This window comes from Calonectris borealis, chromosome 33 (assembly GCF_964195595.1).
Source record: "Calonectris borealis chromosome 33, bCalBor7.hap1.2, whole genome shotgun sequence".
NCBI classification, from domain to species: Eukaryota; Metazoa; Chordata; class Aves; order Procellariiformes; family Procellariidae; genus Calonectris; species Calonectris borealis.
The window spans coordinates 761,000-786,126 of record NC_134344.1 but is presented as its reverse complement, the minus strand read 5'-3'; the positions used below and the strand labels follow the sequence as shown (position 1 = coordinate 786,126).

The 25,127-nt window shown below is 58.3% G+C and overlaps 3 protein-coding genes across 3 annotated transcripts in view; 2 read left to right on the top strand and 1 right to left on the bottom strand.

Moving 5' to 3' along the window:
• LOC142074202 (uncharacterized) overlaps window positions 1-25,127 on the bottom strand; it is a 159,063-nt gene that overhangs the window by 14,326 nt on the left and 119,610 nt on the right. The window lies entirely within an intron of this gene.
• Window positions 8,797-17,882, top strand: LOC142074157 (butyrophilin subfamily 1 member A1-like). The gene is given in 12 exon segments (XM_075134639.1): window positions 8,797-8,953; window positions 9,940-10,047; window positions 10,647-10,994; window positions 11,894-12,175; window positions 12,810-12,917; window positions 13,543-13,563; window positions 13,964-13,984; window positions 14,780-14,800; window positions 15,142-15,162; window positions 15,500-15,532; window positions 16,191-16,807; window positions 16,809-17,882. Coding segments are annotated over 12 exon segments (1,875 nt in total). The 5' UTR covers window positions 8,797-8,928; the 3' UTR covers window positions 17,079-17,882.
• The window catches only part of LOC142074173 (uncharacterized), a 227,996-nt gene continuing 222,499 nt past the window's right edge, over window positions 19,631-25,127 (top strand). Inside the window, exons 1-2 of the mRNA XM_075134668.1 lie at window positions 19,631-20,584; window positions 20,796-21,564. Coding sequence (XP_074990769.1) covers window positions 19,804-20,584; window positions 20,796-21,564 — 1,550 coding nt within the window. The 5' untranslated portion in view covers window positions 19,631-19,803. The remainder of the gene's footprint in view (window positions 20,585-20,795; window positions 21,565-25,127) is intronic.

The following is a 25,127-nucleotide window of genomic DNA, read 5'->3' as shown; positions in this document are numbered from 1 at the left end:
ATCCCGGATCACCCAACACTTTTGCTGAAGGCTTTAAACTCTTTTTCCCCCCCCGTTTTCTATCCCAGCTCTCGCGCCTGCTCAGGCCCCGCAGCTTTCACCGACTTCCTCACAACTCTTCCTGATCGCCTCCTTCTTCCCCGAAAAGGCCATAAATTTCGGTTTGTCACCCCAGCAGCACACGGGGCTCCATCGCCCGACTGCTCCCTTCTTATCGCAACATCCCCTCTGAGCAGAAAGACATCCTCCGCTGATTTAAATCAATAAAAAACGGGCATTTTGGTATATTCTCGCACCAGCTCCGGGCCCATACGACGCCTCGGGTATCCAGACCAGCTCATGGAGGAGCTCTGGATGTCTTGGACTCCAGAGTCGCTCCCCGTAACTCTTGAACTCAGCTGGGGTTTGGACGTTGGTTGGATTCGGGCACCTCCATCAGAAGCGATTCTTCATGGGTTTCGGATGGTTTCCCCCCGGGGATGCGGTGGGTGGAGGTTGCTCCGGGGTGGGCAGCTGGTGGTACCCACAGCTGGTACCTCGGGGCCACCCCGAGATGCTCCACGGGACAGGATGAGCGCGGCACGGGGGGCTCGGACCCTTGGGGAGGGCAAACCTGGATCTCTGTAGGGATGCAGGAGCATCAGGGGTGGAGGGAAAGCTGGGAAGAGACACCCCCCCCCCAGAGAGCCGGGATGCGGGAAGAGGCCCCACCTCGGGAAGCGAGGATGGGGACAGGGTGTGACATTTAACACCGAATTCAAGAGCACCTTCCAGTCACCTTGAGCGGATTTCTCCAGACCGAGGAGCTCGGCCTCTTGGTTGACCCACCAGCTCCCAACGCGTTGCACCTCCGGGTCTCCCATCCTGCTTCCAAAAGGTCCGCGCCGACAGGGCGGATCAACGGACATCGCAACCATGATGACGCTTCGTAAACTATCCCGGAGCAACAAATACCTTTATTCCGCCACGGATAAGGCAAATGGAATTCCCTGAGGAGGCTCTTTCAGACCCCGCAGCTCATTAGCATATTCATCAGCGTATTCATCAGCGTAGCAGGATGCTGCAGCGAGGTCTTCACCCGGAGGAAAGCCCTCATAATTACATCCCTTCCTCGGTGACAATTAATTAATTAGTAGCAAACCAAGAGAAACCCTCTCCCACCGACCGGCGCCGGGTTTTGGTTGAGCGTTTCAGGACGCGGGGGTGTGTTAGATCCCATGGGATCTCCAAGGCGGAACCCCCGTGAGATAAAAGCCGCGCTCCCACCTCCACGGTGGCTTCATCCCCTTGCTCTGGTTGCAATTTAGGGACAAGCAGCGTGTGCGAGGGGGGGGTTACCTGCACCGGGGGGGAGATGGGGGCTGCGGAGCACCCGCACCCCTAAAACCCCTTCCCTGCCTCCCAAGCCCGACACCCCCAGCCTCCAGGACAAGGTTGATGCGGCCAAATGAGTTATTGGGAATAAAACCTGGGGTGCTCTAACCCCCGACTGCACCCCACGGATTTCTTTTTTTGGGGGGGGGGGGGGGGGGGGGGGGGGGGCGGGGGAGGGGAATGTCTCTGCCAAAGCCCCAAAGCATCCCAGGGACCGCAGCATCCCAAGAGCTGCGGGGTCGGGATCATCCCAGGGACCTCAGCATCATCCCAGGGTCAGGATCATCCCAGGGACCTCAGCATCATCCCAGGGTCAGGATCATCCCAGGGACCTCAGCATCACCCCAAGGTCAGGATCATCCCAAGAGCTGCGGGGTCGGGATCATCCCAGGGACCTCAGCACCATCCCAGGGTCAGGATCATCCCAAGAGCTGCGGGGTCAGCACCATCCCAGGGTCAGGATCATCCCAGGGACCTCAGCACCATCCCAGGGTCAGGATCATCCCAAGAGCTGCGGGGTTGGGATCATCCCAGGGACCTCAGCACCATCCCAGGGTCAGGATCATCCCAAGAGCTGCGGGGTCGGGATCATCCCAGGGACCTCAGCACCATCCCAGGGTCAGGATCATCCCAAGAGCTGCGGGGTCGGGATCATCCCAGGGTCAGGATCATCCCAAGAGCTGCGGGGTCAGCACCATCCCAGGGTCAGGATCATCCCAGGGACCTCAGCACCATCCCAGGGTCAGGATCATCCCAGGGACCTCAGCACCATCCCAGGGACCGCAGCATCCCAAGAGCTGCAGGGTCGGGATCATCCCAGGGTCAGGATCATCCCAAGAGCTGCGGGGTCGGGATCATCCCAGGGACCTCAGCACCATCCCAGGGTCAGGATCATCCCAAGAGCTGCGGGGTCAGCACCATCCCAGGGTCAGGATCATCCAGGGACCTCAGCACCATCCCAGGACCTCAGCATCTCAAGAGCCGCAGGGCTGGGGCCAGAGTGGTCTCTCCCCCCGCCCCGGGGTGGGATCCTTACCCCGCAGGGGGTAAATCTGCCATGGGGGATATTCCTGCCCATTGTGCCAAGCAGGAGCCCCATTGACTTCCCAATGGCCCCTTCGGGGGGGGGCTTAACCCTTTCCTCCCAGCCAGGAGGCGAAGGAAAACACCACCGCAACAGCAAACAGGCGGGAAGATCCTCCAAAAATAGCTGCTTTTACCCCAAAATGCGTCCCAGCCCCGAAGATGAACCCGCCCCTCCCCCCATTAACCTTAATCTCATTCCCTTGGCACCTGGAAGGGACTTGATGTGGCTGGGAAACATAAATCTGGAGAAAAACTCCTACATTTAATTACTGCCCTCCACCCATTGGCCCTCCCCCATTGCAAATATTGCGATATATATTCATTTATTTGCCCAAACCGCTTTATTTTGGCTTGTCCCGCTCCCCCAATCCCCAGGGATTGTCCCTCTAGTGAAGGAGAAGATGGAGCCGAGGATGAGGATGGAGAAAGAGGGACGGAGAAGCAGGGACACCCCGGAGGTTTCCAAGTCCTGATGGGGGGGGGGGAAAAGTCCCAATTCTTCCAATTTATAGAGGCAGCGATTTTATTTTCCCTGCAGGACATCGGCACTGGGTCGAGTGAATCCCCTTCCACGGCCAAGGCTGGAAAGGGGTTTAACACGACTTTAGGACCAAAAGTTTGAAAGTTCATAAAATATTCTATTATTTCTCCCTCCTAAGCTCCGTCTTTTCAGCAAAGAGTTGGGCAGCCGGGAAAAAAAAAAAAAAAAAATCCCCAAAATAACTTCAAAAGAATCAACCCCCTGCTTCGGACCCGTAACATCGGGTGAAATTAAATTGTCTCAAGCGCTAATAATACGGAAGAGGTTTTATAATTTCTTTTTATACAGCGGAAAGGTGGTTATGGCTTATTAAAGGCTTTTCCTACGTACCGAGGTTTACATATTCCCGGAGAGGAGGATTGGGTTCGGAGAGGAGAGATCTCCTGAGGACCTGCAGGTCCCCCAACAGTACCTGGGTGCCTTAAGGTGGGGTCTTGCACACCCGTTCCATGTTCGAAATACCTGAGTTAAAAGATAAAGAGAAAAAAAAAAAAAAGAGCATTTTTCAGCCCAAAAGCCGGGGGGACGCCTGCCTGAACCCCAAATTTCTGCCCTGCTCCTGGTTGGCAGCCAAGGAACTCCACGAAGGAGGGCGAGAGCCCTCGGCTGGGGGGCAGCGGACGCTGCGCTTTTCCTCCCTCGGCCCCGGATTAAACCATTTTCCCCTGATTTTACACCGAAACGCAGGGCGAGACCCTCAGCTCTTGCAGCGACGTTTAAATCCTCAAAGACTCCGCTCGCGGCGGCTTCGCTGCTCCTGGGGTTCATTGTCCAGGGGACAAATTTATCCTCAGCAGGAAAAAATAAAAGTCTTTCCTCTTTGTTTTACCTGGTTTTAGCAATTTGGGGACTTTTTTTTTTCCCTGGGATTCCCTAAGGGCTCGGCTGCCAGCGGGATGCGGAGGGGAGACGGGACGCGGAGACAGGGGAGACGGGACGCGGAGACGGGATGTTTTGGGGGATGGAGGCACCGAAAAGGCTTTATCCCAGGTGGGATCCTCCCAGCTCCATCCCCAGCCCAGTACAACCAGTTTGCTGGGCCAAATGGGATGCAGCGGGGCAGGGAAGGGTGTCTGGCAGCGGGCGAGTGGCCCCGCGAAGGGGCTTTGCGACACTCGATCAACCCAACCCCGGCAGGAAAATTTGGGAGAGGTGGAAAAAGGGACCCTACACCCACCCGGGCGGCACGGGGGGAGCACGTACCCCCCCCCTTCCCCCCGCCTTGGGGTTCGGGGGGGAGCGGGATGTCTGGGGTCCCCCCTCCAGACCCAGCGCTCCCCGTTTCAGGCGGACGTTGCAGCCCGGGTTGGGTCCGGAGGAACACGGGAAGGGGTTGGAGCTGGGAAAATAACAACCGGAGCGCGGGGATGCTGCTGCTTCTACCGACATCGCCCCAAAAATCAGCCCCCCTCCAGGTAATGGTGAGGGTGGGGGGGACACCCCACTTTGGGCATCCCCCCGGGAGCAACTGGGAGAGCTGGGAGCGGCGGTGGCTCAGGCGAGGGAGGAAGGTGCGGATGGGAGAGGGATGGGGGGAGCGGGGATGGGGGAAGGTGCGATGCCAGAAGGTGTTTTGGGGGAGAAAAGGGGCAGAAAGGGGAAGGCAGGCGGCGGGGAGAGGGGGGAGAACCACGGCGGAACCCCGCTGCTCCCCCCCGCATCCCCACCCCGTCTGCTGACTCATCGAATATCTCAAATACCGCAAATTTAAGACTGTTTTGCGATTTGAGGCTGTTGTTCCTTCCCCTACCCCCCCAAAATGCCCTGGCTCCTCGCCTGTGTCTATATGTACACAGGCACGTATATATTCCATGCGCTTAAACCCCCCTCCTTTAAACTCCTGGCATCTAAACCCTCCAATTATTGAATTTCCCCTCCAAGGCTGCTCTCTCCCCCCAGAATTCCCGGGGGAAATCGGGCAGGGAAGCTTTTCCTCTCCCTCTTTTAGTTTGGCCAGGATTTGGGTCTCACCAGGACGTCACCCCGAGGAGCCCAGCCGAGGTTTGGAGCTGGGTCTAACCAGGACGTCACCCCAAGGAGCCCAGCCGAGCTTTGGAGCTGGGTCTAACCAGGACGTCACCCCGAGGAGCCCAGCCAAGCTTTGGAGCTGGGTCTAACCAGGACGTCACCCCGAGGAGCCCAGCCAAGCTTTGGAGCTGGGTCTAACCAGGACGTCACCCCGAGGAGCCCAGCCAAGCTTTGGAGCTGGGTCTAACCAGGACGTCACCCCGAGGAGCCCAGCCGAGCTTTGGAGCTGGGTCTAACCAGGACGTCACCCCGAGGAGCCCAGCCGAGCTTTGGAGCTGGGTCTAACCAGGACGTCACCCCGAGGAGCCCAGCCAAGCTTTGGAGCTGGGTCTAACCAGGACGTCACCCCGAGGAGCCCAGCCAAGTTTTAAGGCTGGGTCTAACCAGGACGTCACCCCAAGGAGCCCAGCCAAGCTTTGGAGCTGGGTCTAACCAGGACGTCACCCCGAGGAGCCCAGCCAAGCTTTGGAGCTGGGTCTAACCAGGACGTCACCCCGAGGAGCCCAGCCAAGCTTTGGAGCTGGGTCTAACCAGGACGTCACCCCGAGGAGCCCAGCCAAGTTTTAAGGCTGGGTCTAACCAGGACGTCACCCCGAGGAGCCCAGCCAAGCTTTGGAGCTGGGTCTCACCAGGACGTCACCCCGAGGAGCCCAGCCAAGCTTTGGAGCTGGGTCTAACCAGGACGTCACCCCGAGGAGCCCAGCCAAGCTTTGGAGCTGGGTCTAACCAGGACGTCACCCCGAGGAGCCCAGCCAAGCTTTGGAGCTGGGTCTAACCAGGACGTCACCCCAAGGAGCCCAGCCGAGCTTTGGAGCTGGGTCTAACCAGGACGTCACCCCGAGGAGCCCAGCCGAGCTTTGGAGCTGGGTCTAACCAGGACGTCACCCCGAGGAGCCCAGCCAAGCTTTGGAGCTGGGTCTCACCAGGACGTCACCCCGAGGAGCCCAGCCAAGCTTTGGAGCTGGGTCTAACCAGGACGTCACCCCGAGGAGCCCAGCCAAGCTTTGGAGCTGGGTCTAACCAGGACGTCACCCCGAGGAGCCCAGCCAAGTTTTAAGGCTGGGTCTAACCAGGACGTCACCCCGAGGAGCCCAGCCAAGCTTTGGAGCTGGGTCTAACCAGGACGTCACCCCGAGGAGCCCAGCCAAGTTTTAAGGCTGGGTCTAACCAGGACGTCACCCCGAGGAGCCCAGCCAAGCTTTGGAGCTGGGTCTAACCAGGACGTCACCCCAGGGAGCCCAGCCAAGTTTTAAGGCTGGGTCTAACTGCAAAGCTGGTGCTGCTTCAAGGGAGGAATTAACACCGGGGGTACCTGAGCAAGGGGAGCAGGCAGGAGCAGGCAGGGCTGAGGAGCAGGCAGGGCTGAGGAGCAGGCAGGGCTGAGGAGCAGGCAGGGCTGAGGAGCAGGCAGGGCTCAAGCCCACGGGGGGATCAAGCAAGACCCACAGCCACACATGGGTGCTCCTCCAAGGCTGAGCTTAAATAGAGCCCCAGACCAGAGGCAGGGCTTCCAGTGGGGCTAATCAGGGCTGTTAATTAACTTAATTAACCTCCAGCCCCTTCCAACCCCAGCTGTTCTCTTTCTCAGGGTGGGGAGGAAAAAGCATTGAGGAGCGGTGGGGACCGACGCGTCCCCCCCCCAGAATTTTCCCTGCCGTGTCTCTCATCCCAGTAGGTTCCAGTTCACCGCGATCATCCCAGTCCGCAGCAAATGGCCACCGCGGATCCAGCTCGGGTGGGGGCTTGGGGTCCTGCTGGAGAAGCGTCCAGGAGAGGCGAAGAACCCGGGGTGGGAAATGAGATAAAAAATGGGGAAAGATGAGCATTTGCTGGGGATGGAGCAGCCATCAACAATTTTTTAATTGGTTTTTTTTTATTTTTTTAATTGTTTTTTCCCTCTTAAATCCTCGACCCGCTGCAGTCCCCGTCTCTCCGGGCGTAGCTTTGCCTTCCTTAAGCCCAGCTTAATAAACGGGTTGGGTTTTTTTTGTAACTCTCATTTTTGCGCCCATCCCATCCCTACTTGGTTTGGAGGAGACGCGGCTGAGGAAGCTGGTCCTGGCGGTCCAAAACGGGCGGACGACGGTTCCCGCCTCGTCACCGCCGACGACGACCGGCGGCGTAAATAATTTGGATAATTAATATTTAATGGGGGGAAAAAAAAGCAGACCTGGGGTGGAGCTGAGCTTCGTGGTGACCCAGCCCACCTTCCTGGGGGGTTTGCCGTGAGGGACCGGCGCGGGTTTCGTGGGCGAGGAGCGATGCTCAGCCCTGGCCCCCCGGTTCGAAAGGACCCGTCGCAATTAGGAAAAAAAAAAAAAAAGCTATTTTTTTGGCAGCAAAACGGAGCGTTTCGTCCTTTTTGGGAAGGATGAGCTGAGCCTGGAGGGTGTTGAGTGCTTGGAGAGGACGCGGATGCTGCATCTTCTCGGGGCAAAGGACCCGAGTCGGGCTCCTGTTCGAGGGGGGGTGGGAGAACGCCCGTCTCTTGGTTTGGAATTTTCTTCTGATTTTTTTTTTTTAAAAAAAAAAAAAAAAAATTTGCAGAGCTGTGCGTTTTTAATAAATGCAAATAAAAGCAAACCCGGGCTGTGCACGATGCCGGCGAGGTGGGGACGGCTTGGGGCAACGTGGTGGCACCCCGGGAATACGGGAAATTAAGGGGGGGTATTTTTCTCTTTTGCTGGGTTTTTTTTTTTTTTTTTTTACCTCGTTTCGCTCCTCTGCTCCTAAAACCGATAATTGCAGCCGCGTCTGGCAAATGGGGGCAAAACGGGAAAGAATAAAATACCCGAGCTGCTCCCACGCCTCTGGTTTTGTTGGGGCTCTGCTTTATTAAAACAAAAGGTGGCACACGGGGGGGAAAAAAGACGGGGAAAAGGCAACAAAAAGCTTATTTCTGGTGCAAAAGAGACAGGGAAAAGTGCAGCAAAATGTTTATTTCTGGTGCCGGCTCCAGCCCGGTGCTGGCTTCCAACCTCATCACCCATCCTGAACACACCGCGCGTTGGACGTACGGGGACGGAGGCGTGGACGGCAGCAAAGCCGGGAAATTAAAGTGATCCTAAGGGTTCAGCCCGCCTAAAAAGCTGTTTTCCCTATTTTTTATTTTTTTTTTTTTTTTGCACAGAACGGCATCGCCCCCGTCCAAAGGTTTCGGGAAAGGTCCCGGTGCAAAGGCGAGGAACGAAGCCCGAGTCACGCCCGTACCTGCCGGCAGCTTCGCGAACCGCGGGCGCGTCGGCTTTAGAAGCTCGGAATTTGTCCTCCCAGGCTTTGCTGACGCCCGCTGCTCCAGAAAAATCACAACCCGTGGCTCCGAGGGAAAGAGAAGGAAAAAAAAAAAAAATAAAAGACTTTTTGCAAAATTCCCGCGCTAGGACGGGACCAGCGCGTGCGATACACCGGGAAAAAGATAAAATAATAATGATGTGCATTTAAAATGGGCATTTTAAAAAAAAATACCCGCTTTTTCTTCCTAAACGCAACAGCCGAAGTTGCTGCAAGTGGAAGGGACTATATATTTATATATATTTATTTATATTTATGCATATTTGTATTTATTTATTTATATTTACGTATATCTATACATATTTATTTATATTTATATATATTGCACACCCCGAAGCCGGCGATGCGCCGGGGCCAGGACGGGCGGGCGGAGGAGCTTTGACCTTGGGTTTTTGCTTCGGCCTCGGCTCGGAGGCAGTTGCGGTTTCGCGTCCGGCGCGTTCAGCTCCACCCTCCCTTCTCAGAAACCATAAACGCAGGAAGCGGACGAGGATTTCGGTCGCCGGTGTCTTGACGGGTTCCGCTTTTCTCTTCACCCTCCCAGCCCCAAATTTGGGGGGGGGGGGACATGGGACCGGAGCATCGCAGCCCACCCCCCCCGAGGAGCGATGCCGCCCGCATCCCGGCGGATGGGTAGGGCAGGGTGCTGGGGGGGGGGTGCGGATGGGGTCCCCAGGGGCGCAGCCTGCGATGGGGGGGGGGGCGCGTTGAGGTCCTCACATTTGGGGACACCCCCAGGAGACCCCAGCCCAGGGGTGAAGCGGGGATGGGTGGGTTTTTGGGGGGGGATTTATGGGGTTTTTTGTTGTTCTTTTGACGACCGCAGGCTGTCAAAGCCTGTCCCGTGGCGTCACCCCCCCATCTCCTAGGTCCCCCCCCGTCCCGGGAGCCGTGCAAGACTGAGGAGGGCTTTCCCCTCTCCATTTTTCCCCAAAAAACATCATTTTGGGGGAATATGTGACACACCACCACGTCCCGGGAGCCGTGCAAGGCTGAGGAGGGCTTTCCCCTCTCTATTTTCCCCCCAAAAACCATCACTTTCACTTGCAGGTCCCCCCCCCCCCCGTTTGAAGGAGCACCACAAATTGGAAAATCAGCTCCCCCCGCCCCAAACTTGCCCGTTTTTCCCTCCCCGCTTTGCGGGAAGCGCTGAGCCCTTGCAGAGTTGTGACAGCGGTGCCTGATCCGAGTCCGGGCTGCGGGAACAGGAGGATGGGGGACACCAAAACGGGTGGGGGACACCAAAACGGGTGGGGGACACCAAAACGGGTGGGTTTTTTTTTTTTTCCATGCGTAGGTGGGAAAAGGTCCTGGAGGAGGGGCACCTCCATCCTTGGAGGCACCAGACTCGCCTGGGCAGGACCCAGCGCTACCCAACCCCCTCGGCCCCCTTGTGAGCAGGATTTGGTCCAGAGATCCCAGCGGTCCCATCCAACCTATGGGGTTTGTTTTTTTTTTGTGACTATTTCTTAGTTCTCCGGGTTTTTCTAACCAGGTTTTATCCAGAAAATCCTCTTCAGATTGACGTTCTCTGCACCACCCTCAGCTTGATATTAACTTAATTGATTTTTTTTTTTTTTAATTATTATTTTTCCCCCCTCTTCCTCTTTCCCCAGAAGAAAGGGAGATGTTGGTTTCCTCACGCTCCTGCCCCCCTCGCATCACTTCTGTCCCGGCTTGTGTCATGGTTTTCTTCTTTGGCTTTCACGTCCGCGAGCTGGACTGCGGTGAGGATCTCCAAGTGCTTCTGCTTCACCCATGACACCCATCCCTCGTTACCTACTTTTCCCCCCTCTGGCTTGTTAACACTATGCGAAAAATGGGTTTTAAAAGCTGGGTGGGACAAATAGGAAGGTCTGGGGGCTTGGGGAGGATCAATCAAGAAATGCCCTACCAGGAGGTGAGGGTCTGGGTATCCGTCATCCCCATGGGTGAAGTTCAAGAGCCAGCTCAGTCCTAGACCATCTAAAAAGACCCCAAGCTCCGTCTTCCAGCACTCCCGTGCCCCCAAAATCTGTCCTGTCTCCCTCCGTACCTTCTCCTCCATCATTTGTGTAGCTTTCAGGTGGCTTCTTCCTCTCACAAGAGCATTCCCACCTCAGCAGGCTTCACCTCATCTTCCTGGGGTACTTCCCAGATCACAGCTGGGTCCTTCCGCCCACCGTGACGCTCTTTCGTGCTTGGTTGATGGTTGCTTCCAGGAGACGTGCCACAAACCCAACCAGAAGCCTTAAAAAAACCCAATAAATAAATTCAATTATTTGCCCAGACAATGTAGCAGCAGAACCGCTTCTTGTGTCTTCTTCTCACCTGCCACCTTTCGCAGCCCAGTTCAGAGTCCTGGGACCCGACCACCCCATCACTGCCGTCGTGGGAGAAGACGTCGTCCTGCCTTGCTACCTCTCCCCGAGGCTGAACGCCGAGAACATGGAGGTGAGGTGGTTTCGGTCCAGGTTCTCCATCTACGTCCACCTCTACCACAGCGGGCAGGACCACTACTCCTCCCAGATGCCCGAATACCAGGAGAGGACAGAGTTTTTAAAAGAAGGCATCTCTGTTGGGAACGCTTCCTTGAGGATCCTCAGGACCAGGCTGAGCGATGAGGGACAGTACCAGTGTCTCATCAAAGACGGGAATTTTTACGAAGAAGCCACGCTGGAGCTGAAGGTAGCAGGTAAAGACCGGGAGGCAGGGTTGTCTACAGGAGGGACCTCTGGCACGTCCCATTTGCCCACTACAACTCGGAAATCCCTCTCGGTTTTTCTCTGCTTGGTAGCCCAGCTCCTCGTGAGCATCCCCTGACCTGCCCGGCCTCGGATCCCTGCAGAATACGGACTGTCCCATCACCAACCCCCTGATACGACCATCCTCTAGCCCAGGAGAACCTCCTGGCTGCCCCCAGGTCAACCATCTCGGACCACGGCCCTGGCTTCATCTCTAGTTGGCTTGCTTCAAAAGAGGTCACATGGAAGGAGCAGGAGATGACCCAGCTGAACCCAAAGACACCTTGTGCACCTTTTCCTATTAAGGACGCGGTCTCCAAATTGTCCCAATTGAGCAGACATGAACGTGGCCACCACACGTTTCCCAACTGGAGAACGTTGACCTTGCCGTTGGCCAAGCATCTCCCGTGTCCTAAAGACAGCACTTTCCGTCCTAAACCCACCAGGTCTCACCTGCGCAGTCTGCAGAGGGGATGAGCGTCCTTCTGGGTGGAGATGGCTTCATCTCAGGACCTTCCCTCGGCCGCATCCTTCTCTTTAGGAGAGGCTGTGCTGGATGGGTTGCGCGATTTCACAGTTGTCCTGTGACTCTGAGGAGGTTGCTGAGGGTAAACAAATTGGGTTCGGGTTGTCCCCAAAACTGAAAGTTCATGAGGTTTTGGGTTCAGTTGAGGAAAGAGGGAAATGGAAATAAATAACATCAATTCCACCCCGAGCTCAGATGTTTTCCCATGAGTCTTTCACCAGTGCTGCCCTGACTTTGTGGCCGTGAATGGAAAAAGCTTTGAGAAGGTCTTCTCCACCATGGGCACCCAGTTGGCTGATGGGGGGGTGTTTTTTTTGGTCCCAGTTTCAGGTTCCAGCCCCCTCCTCTCCGTGGAGGATTACCAAGACGGGGGAATCCGCGTGGGCTGTCGAGCCACCGGCTGGTACCCAAAGCCTGAGATGCTGTGGAGAGATTTCCAGGGCCAGCAGCTCCCGTCCTTCACCCAGTCCAACTCCCAAGACCAAAACGGCTTCTTTGAAGTGGAGAAGTCCATCGTCATCCAAAGAAACGCAAACCGAAAAGTGTCCTGTTCCGTCAGGAACACGCGGCTTCCCCAGGAGAAGGACACGACCATTTATGTATCAGGTGATTTACCACCAGAATTAAAGTTTTCAAAGTCGTACCGGGGAGATGAGGGTTTTCTTCCCCTAATTTTATGCACCCAATGGTTGTTGGCTGCATCTGAGGAGGCTTCTGGGCTCGGGGGACCTGTTGCATGCCCGGATGGGTACCTTTGGCTGCGACGCTCCGTACATCACGAGCGTGCAACGGAGGAAAAACTGGTTTCTGGACCATCAGGGATCAAATCAGGGATATTCAGAATTATTTTTTTAGCAGAACGTTGGTTTCAGTTTTCTTAAGAACTGTCGCTAAAGTGGGGATTTTCTATTAAAATTTTTAAAATTTCTCTTAAAAAAGCAACCTCAGGTCTAAATATTTCAATAAAGATGCTCAGAGGAGACCGAGCACTTACAAGACACCGTTCTTCTACACATTCCCATCCCAGAACATTTAACCCAAAGACCTTTTAGAATTTTTATTTTTTAATGGGGATTTCTTTTCAGTTTTGAATTTCCAATGGGCTCACGTTGCTAAACCACTTCTATGTAAGAGCGTGACATCACCACCTGTTTACGTATAGCCGCCTTCGCTCCAACGCACGACGTACACGTATAATTGCACCTAAATTAACCCAATTTTGGGAATTTTTCTATTCCAGACCCCATTTTCCCAAAGGACTCTCCCTGGATGGCAGCTTTGTTCGCGACCCTGGCCGTCTGCTTCGCTTCGCTGGCCGCCGTCTCTCTTTTTATCTTACGGCTACGAGGTAAGGCCGTAGGAAAGAGCAAGAGCGTATTCGGGCCCCCAAGACCGTAGTTGGGCCCCCAAGAGCGTAGTTGGGCCCCCAAGAGCGTATTCGGGCCCCCAAGACCGTAGTTGGGCCCCCAAGAGCGTAGTTGGGCCCCCAAGAGCGTAGTTGGGCCCCCAAGAGCGTATTCGGGCCCCCAAGAGCGTAGTTGGGCCCCCAAGAGCGTATTCGGGCCCCCAAGAGCGTATTCGGGCCCCCAAGAGCGTATTCGGGCCCCCAAGAACCCACTGAATTGATATGGACCTGCTCAAAGGAGGACCAACCGCCCCCAGATGTTGGAGGCTCGCTAGAGCTCTATCCCATTGAAATATCCCCAAAATATCACTTTTTAGGGACCGGAAGCGTAATCTCCATCCCCGATAGCTCATGACCTTGGCCAGGGTGAACCATCAAAGCAAACCGTGGGGATGCGACGTAAGGGAAGAGCTCGAACGCGAGCGAACGTCCCCATTTCACACCAAGACCTCTTCCAGCATCAACCAAGCCAAAAAAACACCCAACGCCTCCGTCGCGGGTCACCCTCGCGGGACGTGGGTGTGGGAGAAACCTTCCCTTAACCCACGTCCTCTGTTCTTTCTTACAGCCCAACACACCGCAGAACTCGGTAAGAGACGCTCCCCCCCCCCCCTTTTAAAAATAAAAATAGTATTTTCTTTGGGAGGGTTGGGTCTCGCACGCGCGCCTCTCTTAAATTGGCTTTTAAAACGGCGTTTGCGGGGGTAATTTCACCCCAAAAAGCCCTTTGAAAGGATTACGAGGTGTGGGAAAGGGTTGAGAAGATTTCATTTCAATTCTGAAAGCACAGCAAAAAAAAAAAAAAAAAACCAACCAGAATTGGAAAAAAATCCCTATTTTTTCCTGCTTTTTCCCCTTTTTTAACCGAGCTCTGCCAGTTATATTATTGACGCTGAGCTTCTACACTGTTCTCCGTACCCCCGGCCGCTGACAATTCTCCTGTCGGAAAGGAAACTTCCTCTTAGGCTCATTTCTGCTTTTTCTTTCAGAGAAACGCGACGCAGAAATCCGTAAGTAATGTGGGGTTGGGGTTTGGGGTTTTTTTTTCTGTCATTGAGGGAAAAATAAGAGCTGCAGAGGGATGCTCGCTTCGTCACGGGAGCTCACAAATCGCCGGGGAGGAAGCGGGGAACCTGGGGACCAAACAAAACGCGTGACCTCACCCAAGTTGGCCAACTTGGGTAACCAACCTCAGGGAAGACCAAACCTCGTTATTTTCGTGTCATAAACCCCTGCGCTTTACGAAGCCCGTCTATAGCACACGGGTTTGTGGTTAATTAGACCCGTGGTGTGGCTTTCGAGGAGAGCTTGGGTTGGGATAAAAATAAGCTTCCGTGGGTTTGGAGGAACAAAGTTTTGGAGCAATAAGAACAAGCTTCCTTGTTTTGGGAGAAATAAAATTCAAATTTGCGTATTTCTCCCCAAACGCCATCCGAGAAAGCAATAAACCCCCAAATTTTCTTCTTTCGCAAATTCAAGTCGCTAGCTGCGATGGCCACAAGGCTAACGAAGAAGCATCACGCAAGAGGAGGACCAAGAACCCCTTTGACTCTCAGAATAAGAGCACGCCACCCGCCAAAATCCCATTTAGGGCAACCAATTCCGCAGTTTTTTCCCCCAAAAACCCTGCATCACCTTCCAACATCAACCCACCCTTCCCCCAACTCGACTTCCAAAGTCCTGGGCAGGGAAAAGAGCAAACGGGACCTCGGGCGCCTGGAGAAGTTGTCAGCACCAAATTAGCATTTTCCAGCCATCCCGCGTATTTCTTGTGCTTTTTATTTGTATTTTTTTTTCCCTTCCAGGGGACCGCGATATGGAAATAGGTAAGCGTTGCTTTGCTTCTCCTACCCGTTAAAAGCCTGGGACGAAGGAGACGACCTTCCCCTAACCTTCTTCATCCAGCTTCAGATGAGGTTGAGCCCAACTTCTTGGTGGCACCACCCCCACAAACTCCTTCCAGCCCTTCGGGGTGCCCAAAACTCCTTCCTCCGAGCCACTTTTCCCTCCCACCTGCTTTCGCCTGGGCAGATTTTGGAGGTCTAGCACCACAAGAGGACTTCTTACCATGGTTCGGTGGCTACGCAGGGATCAAAGGATGAGGTTTTGACCCCCAAAAGCACCTGTTTACGAAAAACATGGGGTTTTTTTTTCTTTTCTTTTTCAGAGAAACACGCTGCAGAACTGCGTAAGTTTGATCCCTGCCCTTCCCCCAGCCCCGTTGTCTTTCAAACGGCGCATATTTTGGGGGGGTGGGAGGGGTCTTCTCAGTTTGATTTCCAAGACCCCACCGACGCCGATTGCAAAACACCCCCAGGGTCTAAAAAAAAAATGATGAATTGGACCAGAAAGGGGTGTCCGCGTTCCCATTTTGATGCATCTATTATCGTAAATTAAATTGGAGTGTATTAAACCGAAGGATGCCGGGGACTGGGTCACTGGGCTGGGGACCACCACCCCAAATCACCCCACGCCCCCTCCCCGCGGGAGGGGACCCCCTTGCGATCACATCCCTTTGGTTTCAGGGTGGAGAAACACCATCGTCCCGGTGGAAGAAGGTACCGGGGTCTCGTGCTTTGCCCCTCCGCGGGTCTCTTCTCCTGCGCTGCTGGGGTGGGACGGAGAAGTCAAGGGTTGAGCCTCCACACCCCAACTTCTCTGGTGCTTTCTGCTTCCTTTTCCCACTAAAAAAGCATTTTTCTGTCTTTTTTTTTGGGGGGGGGCACTATTTCTAAAGACCCAGGGTCTTGACACCCAGCGCGTGTGGAAGCTAACAAGGAGGGTTCGGAGCTGGGATGCTCCCAGCCAAATTCCCCCGGGAAGAGGGTTGCAGGATGGGGAAGCTCATTGCATCTCCAAGCTCTTGGTTCTTCCCCAAGAGGTAGACCCGGATGTTGAATAAGGCTCCTCCTAAATTAATTGAGGTTGGGTCCGTCCTCCGCCCAGAGCAGCCCACGTCCACACCCCAAGGTCCCTTAGCTCCCAAAATGGGGCAGCCACATCCCAACCAGCGCTTGGCCAACGTGGTCTCCATGAGGAGGCATCACCTGGGACCACATCGGAGGTAGCAGGAGACAGGAGCAAGCTCTGGCTGCGCTGAGCACTTGGGGTCCCACAAAACGTTTCTCCGAGGGGAATCAACCTTAGGAGACCCCCAAAGGCGACGGAGCTGGGGGGGAGGGGGTCTTCAGCTGAGCTCTTCTCCCTCTCCTGCAGTGTACATCACGCTGGACGAGGACACGGCGCACCCCCAGCTCATCCTCGAGGGGGGTGGGAAGACCGTACGGCGCGGAGACACGCGGCAACGCGTGGCAGATAACCCCGAGAGATACAACACCTACCACTGCGTCCTGGCCCAGGAGGGATTCGCCTCGGGGAGATGGTTCTGGGAGGTGGACGTGGGGACATGGGGGGTGTGGGCGATGGGGGTGGCCAAGGACACCATGAAGAGGAAGGGGTGGATCAGCGCTCCTCAAGACGGGATCTTGGCTCTTTTCCACTGCGGGGGCCAGTATTGGGCTCTGACCTCCCCTGAGCACACGGCGCTCGTCCTCACCCGGTTGCCCCGGAACATCAGGGTTTACCTGGACTTTGAGGAACAGAAGGTAGCCTTCTACAACGCCGACAACCAAGAGCTGCTCTTCGTCTTCCCACTGGCCCCGTTGAGCGGGGAGAGGATCCGTCCCTGGTTCCACGTGGGGCCGATCACCGAACTCAGCTTGAAGTCACCTCCTTCGCCCCCGCGCGTCCCCAGCGTGGAGGAGCCTCTGCTCCCGTCGTGCTTCCCCCTGCAGAGCCGCCCGAAGGGAGGACGGGCCCCGTGCCCGCCGGAGAGCAGGACATGACCGAGACGGGGAAATCCGTGCTGCTGTCCCCAGGCAGCCACGATCAATGTCCAAGACCCCTCCGGTCGCATCGTGCCACCACGGTGTCCCAGGACCCCTCCGGTCGCATCGTGCCACCACGGTGTCCCAGGACCCCTCTGGTCACATCGTGCCACCACGGTGTCCCAGGACCCCTCCGGTCACATCGTGCCACCACGGTGTCCCAAGACCCCTCCGGTCGCATCGTGCCACCACAGTGTCCCAAGACTCTCCCAGTTAAGCCGTGGTGGCATCTCCACCTGAGCAGAGCTACCCCTGCTCCTGTTGGAGCTCACGACAGGACGTGGTGGCTAAGACGTGTTGGTCTTCTCCTAAGGTGATGTCTCCAAGCCGGCGGCTTGCTCCTAGAAGTCCTTGTCCTTCAGCTATGGGCAGAGTCCAAACTGGGACCCACGGGTGTCAGAACCCACCTGAGATACGGGAAGGAAAACCCCACGGTGCCAAGACCAAGATGAGAGCCTGGGAAGAAGGAGCTCCACCCTCTTCTTCTCCACTTTACCTCCAGTCCCTAAAGTCTCATCAAACGTGGCCGGTTTAAGGGGGGGGTGGTCTCTGTTGTGCCGTTCCTGCAGCGGGGGGGGTCGTGGCGCTCGGTTCCTGACGTCCGCCTCCCCCCCGCGTGTTGCGATACGCTCACGTGGATTTACAAAATACGCTATTTCAATAAAAATTCTCTCCCTGACGCCTTCGGGGGTTGTTGGAGGGGGAGGAAGGGCCCTGCAGAGCAGCCAGGTTCAGCCGAGGGTCCGGATCATCAGGCAAATCCACAGGGATGAGGCAGATCCAAGTCTGCAGATCAGGAGGAACCTGATGGGCTGCGGCTCAGCTTTGGCCACGGCTCCTCCAACAGGGTGGAGCACCCTGGGCTGGGCTTAAAGAGAGGCCTTGGGTCCTTGGTGGGGCTGATTAGGGTCATTAATGCTAATGAGCACCCTCATGGTCCTGATAATGCTGCCTGGTGCTGGAGTTGCATCTCCTGACCCTTCTGCTGGTGACATCTGAGCCCTGCAGGCATCTCCAAGGGGTCCTCGTCCTGTTTCCCTCCCCGCGTGGTGCAGCCAAAAGGAGCTTCTCTTCTTCTCCTCGGCCTTGGGCTGCGCTGAAGGAAGTCGGCAGCAAAGCCCCGACCTCCCCCGGCAGCGGCTTTTAAACCCAAAATCTCACCGACCGCCACTAAATTTACAGCCGCTGGGGAAAAAAAAACCCCAGCAGATGCCGGTTCTCCCTTCTTGTCACCCATTGCTTCACCCAAAGATGGGTCAAGAAACCCACCCACGGGCTGCACCCACCGGGGGCTTGCTGAACCCCTGGGAGATGCTCTCCTAGGGGTGATGGTCACCTGAGGGTGATGGTCACCTGAGGGTGATGGTCACCTGAGGATGATGGTTACCTGAAGATGATGGTCACCTGAGGGTGATGGTCACCTGAGGATGATGGTCACCTGAGGATGATGGTCACCTGAGGATGATGGTTACCTGAAGATGATGGTCACCTGAAGATGATGGTCACCTGAAGATGATGGTCACCTGAGGATGATGGTCACTTGAGGGTGATGGTCACCTGAGGATGATGCTCTCCTGGGGGTGATCCTCTCCTGGAGGTGATGCTCCCCCAAGGGTGATGCTCTCCTTTGGGTGATGGTCACCTGATGGGTGACCCTGTGGGTGACGATCCCCTGGGGGTGATGCTCTCCTGAGGGCGACGGTCACCCAAGGACGATACCATCCCATGGTTGATGTTCCCCCAGGGGTGATGTTCTCCGTTGGAGGATGCTCTCCTGGGGGTGATGCTCCCCCAGGGACGATGCTGCTCTCCCTTGGGCGATGGTCACCCGAGGGTGATGCTCCCCCAGGGACGATGCTCTCCCACGGGTGATGCTCACCCTTGGGGGGATGCTGCTTTCTTTTGGGGGGTGGTTGTTCAGGGGTGATGCTCCCCAGGGGTGATGATGCTCCCCCAGGGGCGATGATGCTCCCCCACGGGCGATGCTCCCCCGGGGTTCCAGCATCCCGAGGGTGATCCCCCCCCCCCGGTGTGTATGGGGGGGGGGGAGGTGATGCTCCCCCCCCCCCCCGCACCCCGAATCCCTTCGCTCCCGGGGGGCGAGGCGAAGCCCGGAGGCCGCCGCCCCCCCGCCCCGCCGCCGCCCGGGGCGCGTTGCAGCCCGGCCGGGAGTGCGGAGGCACAGGAAGGGGCTGGGACAAGGCTGAGCCGCCGCGGCGGTGGGAGGGGGCGGCGGCAGCGGCGGTTTGGGGGGACCCCCCCCCCCTTCCCCGGGCTCCGCGGGGCGGTGGGGACCGGGGGGGCTTGGGGGGGGGGCGGGGGGGGGGCACCATCCCCCCATCGGGGTCCGTCCCCGCCCCCACCCCCGAGAGCGGGGGGGGAGGGGGCTGCGCATCCCCTCCCCCCCCCACCCCGCGTGGAAAAAAACCCCACCCTTTTCCCCCCTTTTTTTATCATTTTTTGGGGGGTGGGGGGCAAAGCTGAAGCCGCTGCGGGGGAGGGGGCTGCGCATCCCCTCCCCCCACACCCCACGTGGCAAAAAAAAACCCTTTTCCCCCCTTTTTTTATCTTTTTTTGGGGGGTGGGGGGGCAAAGCTGAAGCCGCTGCGGGGGAGGGGCTGTGCATCCCCCTCCCCGCGTGGAAAAAAAACCCTTTTCCCCCCTTTTTTTAATCTTTTTTTGGGGGGTGGGGGGGCAAAGCTGAAGCCACCTGGGAAGCGGGGGAGGGGGCGGGGGGGGAGGAGAAATACGAAACGGTGGGAAGGTCCCCACTCCCACCCGGGGTTTTCCTTGGGGGGGGGGTCGATCCTCCACGGGTGGGGACTTCATCCATCCCGCGGCGCCCGGTTGGCCGCGAGCCCCTCGTTAGCCCCGTTAACGCGACGAGGCGCCTCGGGCCGTGGTCGCGGCGGTGACCCCCCCCCCCCATTGTCCCCACAGGGATGGGGTGGACGAGCGAGGAGAAGGAGAAGCCCGAGAAGATCCAGGTGAAGGTGGAACAAGACGCGGAGGATGAGGAGGGGACGCAGGACGAAGGCTACGGGCGCTGGAGGCCGGAAGGCGACGTCGTCGGAGAAGGTTGGGGAGAAACGGCCGGCGGCGCCGGCAATCCGATCGATTTGAGCGGATCCCGATCGAAATCCAAGAGGAAACCTCACAAATGCGACGAGTGCGGCCGGGTTTTCAACTGGAGGAACCACCTGGTCCGTCACCAACGTCTCCACACGGGCGAAAGACCCTACAAATGCTCCGTCTGCGGGAAGGGCTTCAACGACGGTTCCCCGTTGCTCATCCACGAGATGCTCCATCGGGGCGAGAAGCCCTACAAGTGCTTGGTTTGCGGGAAGAGCTTCAGTCAAAGTTCTCACCTCATCTCCCACCAAGTGGTCCACACCGATGAGAAACCCTACGTCTGTCCCGACTGCGGGAAGAGCTTCGCCCGGCAGCAGTATCTTCTCATGCATCGTCGGGTTCATACGGGTGAGAGACCCTACGAGTGTCGGGATTGCGGGAAGAGCTTCCGGAAGAGTTCCGACCTGGTGAGACACAAGACGGTCCATACGGGTGAGAAACCCTTCAAGTGTCCCATCTGCGGGAAGGGTTTCACCCAAAACTTCCGCTGTAACGCCCATAAGAAGGCCCACAGCAAGGAGAAGGGCGACCAGCCGACATCGCCGTCCCAGGAGGCCCCGCAGAGCCGCCGTGAGCCCACGGTCCCGCCAGGTAACCTTGACTTACTCCCAGTCTTTCCTCCATCCCCCGCCTTGGGTCCATCCTTGAAAACCCTGGGTCCATCCTGGGTCCATCCTTGGGTCCATCCTGGGATGGGTGGGGTTAGAAGGGTAGGAAGGTCCTGTGGGGTGTGGAGACCCCCCGTTTTTTCCACGTGGTGACCCCGAATTTGATGTCACGTCTCGGCCCTGTTCTCTATCAGCAGGTGGTGGTGGCCACCAAGAGGAGAATTCCCAGCCTGGAGATTCCCAGCAAGGAGAAGCGAACGGATCCAGCCTGAGGATGGAGAAAGGGGATGGACGTTGGGGTCCCGAGGAGGACAAAGTCCTAGAAGAGCAGCCCAGGGCCGAGTCTTGGCCTGGAGAGGAGCAGGAGCCGTCGCATCCTGATGAAGACATCTTGGAGGACCCCGAGGAGATGGTCTGTGCCGGAGGGCGGGTGTACGAGTACCGGAAAACCTTTGATTGGAGGAGCAGCCTGAGCCAACACCAGCAGCTTCACGCCCAGGACCAGCCCCACAAGTGCCCCCAATGGCTGAAGAGCTTCAGCGCCAGCTCCACCCTCGCGTCCCACCAGCAGATCCACCAGTTGGAGAAACCCAGCGAACGTCCCAGCATCACGTTAAGCCCGGAGCTTTTCCACCCGAGTTCCCACAAGGTTGAGAAATCCCATCTCTGCTCCGAGTGCGGGAAGAGCTTCACCCGGAGGTTCAACCTCAAACTCCACAAGAAGCTCCACACCGGAGAGAGACCCCACAAATGTCCCGAGTGCGGCTTGAGCTTCACCAACACCTCCCACCTCATCGTCCACCAGCGGATCCACACCGGAGAGAGACCCTATAGGTGTCACATCTGCGGGAAAGGCTTCACCATGAGCTCCAAATGTCTGGAACACGAGAGGACCCACACGGGAGAAGCTCCGTACCGTTGCTCCGAGTGCGGGAATTGCTACAGGACCAAGGTCTCCCTGATGTCCCACGTGAAGGTGCACGTGGATTAGGAGGAGCGGGTTGGGACCAGCGCCCGCTTGGTCCACCTCAAGCTCAAGGTCCACCGGGAGGCGAAGGTGGACGCCACCGCCGGACCTTCCAGGAGACGAGGAGAAGGGCTGAGGAGAAACCCCCGGGAATTCCACACGGAAGAAGATGGGGTTTCCCCCCCCGGCCGAGCCCGTTGGCGAGGCGAGGAGCTCGTCTCCGTGGACGTGGTCCTCCCCGCCGCGGCCGACCCCGTCCCCCATCCCGAGCGACGCCGCGTCTCCCGCCGGAGCCACCGGCGCCCAACCGGGACGTTGCGGAAGGAGCTTCCTCACCCCCCGTGGGGCGTTTCTGGGCCGAAAAAAGGCAGATTTGGGCGAGATTCTCCTCGGACTGGGACGAAACCTCGCGGGCACGGCTCGTTCCGGAGTTATTCGTTATTATTAATTCCGGAATTAGTCGTTATTATTAATTCCGGAATTAGTCGTTATTATTAATTCCGGAATTATTCGTTATTATTAATTCCGGAATTATTCGTTATTATTAATTCCGGAGTTATTCGTTATTATTAATTCCGGAATTCCCGGCGTCGGGGGGGGCGAAGAGGGGGAGGCTCCTGAGTTCTTCTTTTTTGCCCCCTTTTCCCTGCCTGCTTTTACCGATTTTTTACATTTAATAAAAATCCTGCGGAGCCACGGCCTGCGTGGGCGGGGCGCGGCGCCGGGGGAGGGGCAGGGCGGGGTCCTGCTGGGGAGCGGGGTGGGGGTGGGGAGGGGGATGGGACGGGGTCGGGGTGAGGAGGGGGAGGAGGCGGAGATGGGGATGAGGAAGAGGATGGGGATGGGATTGGGATGAGGAGGAGGATGGGGATAAGGAGGAGGAGGAGGAAGAGGATGGAGATGAGGATGAGGATGGGATGGGTTGGGATGAGGAGGAGGAGATTGAGATGGGGATGAGGAAGAGGATGGGGATGGGATTGGGATGAGGAGGAGGATGGGGATAAGGAGGAGGAGGAGGAAGAGGATGGAGATGAGGATGAGGATGGGATGGGTTGGGATGAGGAGGAGGAGATTGAGATGGGGATGAGGAAGAGGATGGGGATGGGATTGGGACGAGGAGGATAAGGATGGGGATGAGGAAGAGGATGGAGATGGAAATGGGGATGGGGTTGGGATGAGGAGGAGGAGGATGGGGATGGGATGGGGATGAGGATGAGGATGAGATTGAGATGGGGATGAGGAAGGGGATGGGGATGGGAGGAAGGGGGGGATGGGAATGGGGTGGGATGAGGATGGGATGGGATTGGGATGGGGATGGGATTGAGGATGAGGAGGATGGGGATGAGGAAGAGGAGGAAGAGGATGGGGATGAGGAGGAAGAGGGTGGGGGTGAGGATGAGGATGAGGAGGAAGAGGGTGGGGGTGAGGATGGGGATGAGGAGGAAGAGGGTGGGGGTGAGGATGGGGATGAGGAGGAAGAGGGTGGGGGTGAGGATGGGGATGAGGAGGAAGAGGGTGGGGGTGAGGATGAGGATGAGGAGGAAGAGGGTGGGGGTGAGGATGGGGATGGGATTTCTTGGGTGAAAAAACCTTCCCTGAAGCGTTTTGGGGAAATCCCAAAAGTCGGAGCAGCAGCAGGGCCGTGGCGGGGGGACGGGCAGGGATGGGCAGGGATGGGGCAGGGATGGGCAGGGATGGGCAGGGATGGGGCAGGGATGGGGCAGGGATGGGCAGGGACGGGCAGGGATGGGCAGGGACGGGCAGGGATGGGCAGGGATGGGGCAGGGATGGGGCAGGGATGGGCAGGGACGGGCAGGGATGGGCAGGGATGGGCAGGGACGGGCAGGGATGGGGCAGGGATGGGCAGGGACGGGCAGGGACGGGCAGGGATGGGCAGGGATGGGGCAGGGATGGGGCAGGGATGGGCAGGGACGGGCAGGGATGGGCAGGGATGGGCAGGGACGGGCAGGGATGGGGCAGGGATGGGGCAGGGATGGGCAGGGACGGGCAGGGATGGGGCAGGGATGGGGCAGGGATGGGCAGGGACGGGCAGGGATGGGCAGGGATGGGGCAGGGATGGGCAGGGACGGGCAGGGATGGGGCAGGGACGGGCAGGGATGGGGCAGGGACGGGCAGGGATGGGCAGGGACGGGCAGGGATGGGGCAGGGACGGGCAGGGATGGGGCAGGGATGGGGCAGGGATGGGGCAGGGATGGGCAGGGACGGGCAGGGATGGGGCAGGGACGGGCAGGGATGGGCAGGGACGGGCAGGGACGGGCAGGGACGGGCAGGCCCCCCCATAGACCCCCCCCATCCCCCAGGACCCCCCCCATCCCTTGCAACCCACCCCCGCCCCCCCCCGCTGCCCATCCCCCAGGACCCCAATAATTTGGGGGGAGGGGGTGCCCGGACACCTGGGTCCCCCCAATGAGACGCGGAGCAGAGAGCAGAGCTTTATTTGGGGGGGTGGGCGGGGGGCCCCCCCTCACCCGGGCATGGGGGGAGGGGCGGGGGGTCCCAGGGGGGCAGGTAGAGGGTGGCATAAGGGGGAAGAGGGGGGATCGGGGGGGGCCAGAGACCCCCCCCACTGCGCTGCACCTCCCTGACCCCCCCATTTCCTCCCCAACCCCTCCCAGCCCCCCCCATATCCTCACGTCTTCCCCCCCCCATGACCCCCCCATGTCCTTGTCCCCTCCCCATGGCCCCTCAGCCCCCCCCAGCCCCCCATTTCCACCCCATCCCCCCCATAGCCCCCCCATATCCTGGCCTTCGGGGAGCGGATCCTTGGGGTCCCCCCCCCCAACCCCCCCCGCCCCCCCCGGTGCTCGTCCCGCAGCGCCGCCGCCTGCGCTGGGCACAGCTGGGGGGGGGGACCCCTTAATGGGACCCCCCCTTGTGCTCCCCTGAACCCCCCTTGTGCCCCCAAGTTCCCCTCGGACCCCCGGTCCCTTATGGGCCCCCCCAGGACCCCCCAAACCCCCCCCAGTCCCTTATGACCCCCTGACCCCCAGGACCCCCCCAGCTCCCCCCCTCCTGCAGGTTCCCCCCCATCAGCTGCCTATGACCCCCCCGACCCCCCCTGACCCCCCCTGACCCCCCCGACCCCCAGCAACCCCCAGGCCCCCAATAACCCCCATGATCCCTCAGGACCCCCCTTATCCCCCAGACCCCCAAGATCCCCCCAGACTCCCATGGGCCCCCCTGACCCCCTAGGACCCCCAGGACTTCCTGGACCCCCCAGGACCCCCCCCGACCCCCAGGACCTCCAGGACCCCCCCTGACCCCCCAGGGCCCCCCCTGACCCCCCTGGCCCCCAATGCCCCCCCGACACCGTGTAACCCAGGCGTCCGGGGGGTCTTCGGGGGTCCCGGGGGGGTCCCTGGTGTCCGGGTGGGTCGTGGGGACCCTCGTGTCCGGGGGGGGTCCCGGGGGGTCCCAGGCGTCCCGCGCGGCTCCTCGCGCTCCAGGTGAGGGGGCGGCGCCGGGGGGGGGCGGGTAAATGAGGAGGGGGGAGGGGGGGGATGTGTGACACCCCCCCCACGGGGGGGATTAACCCCTC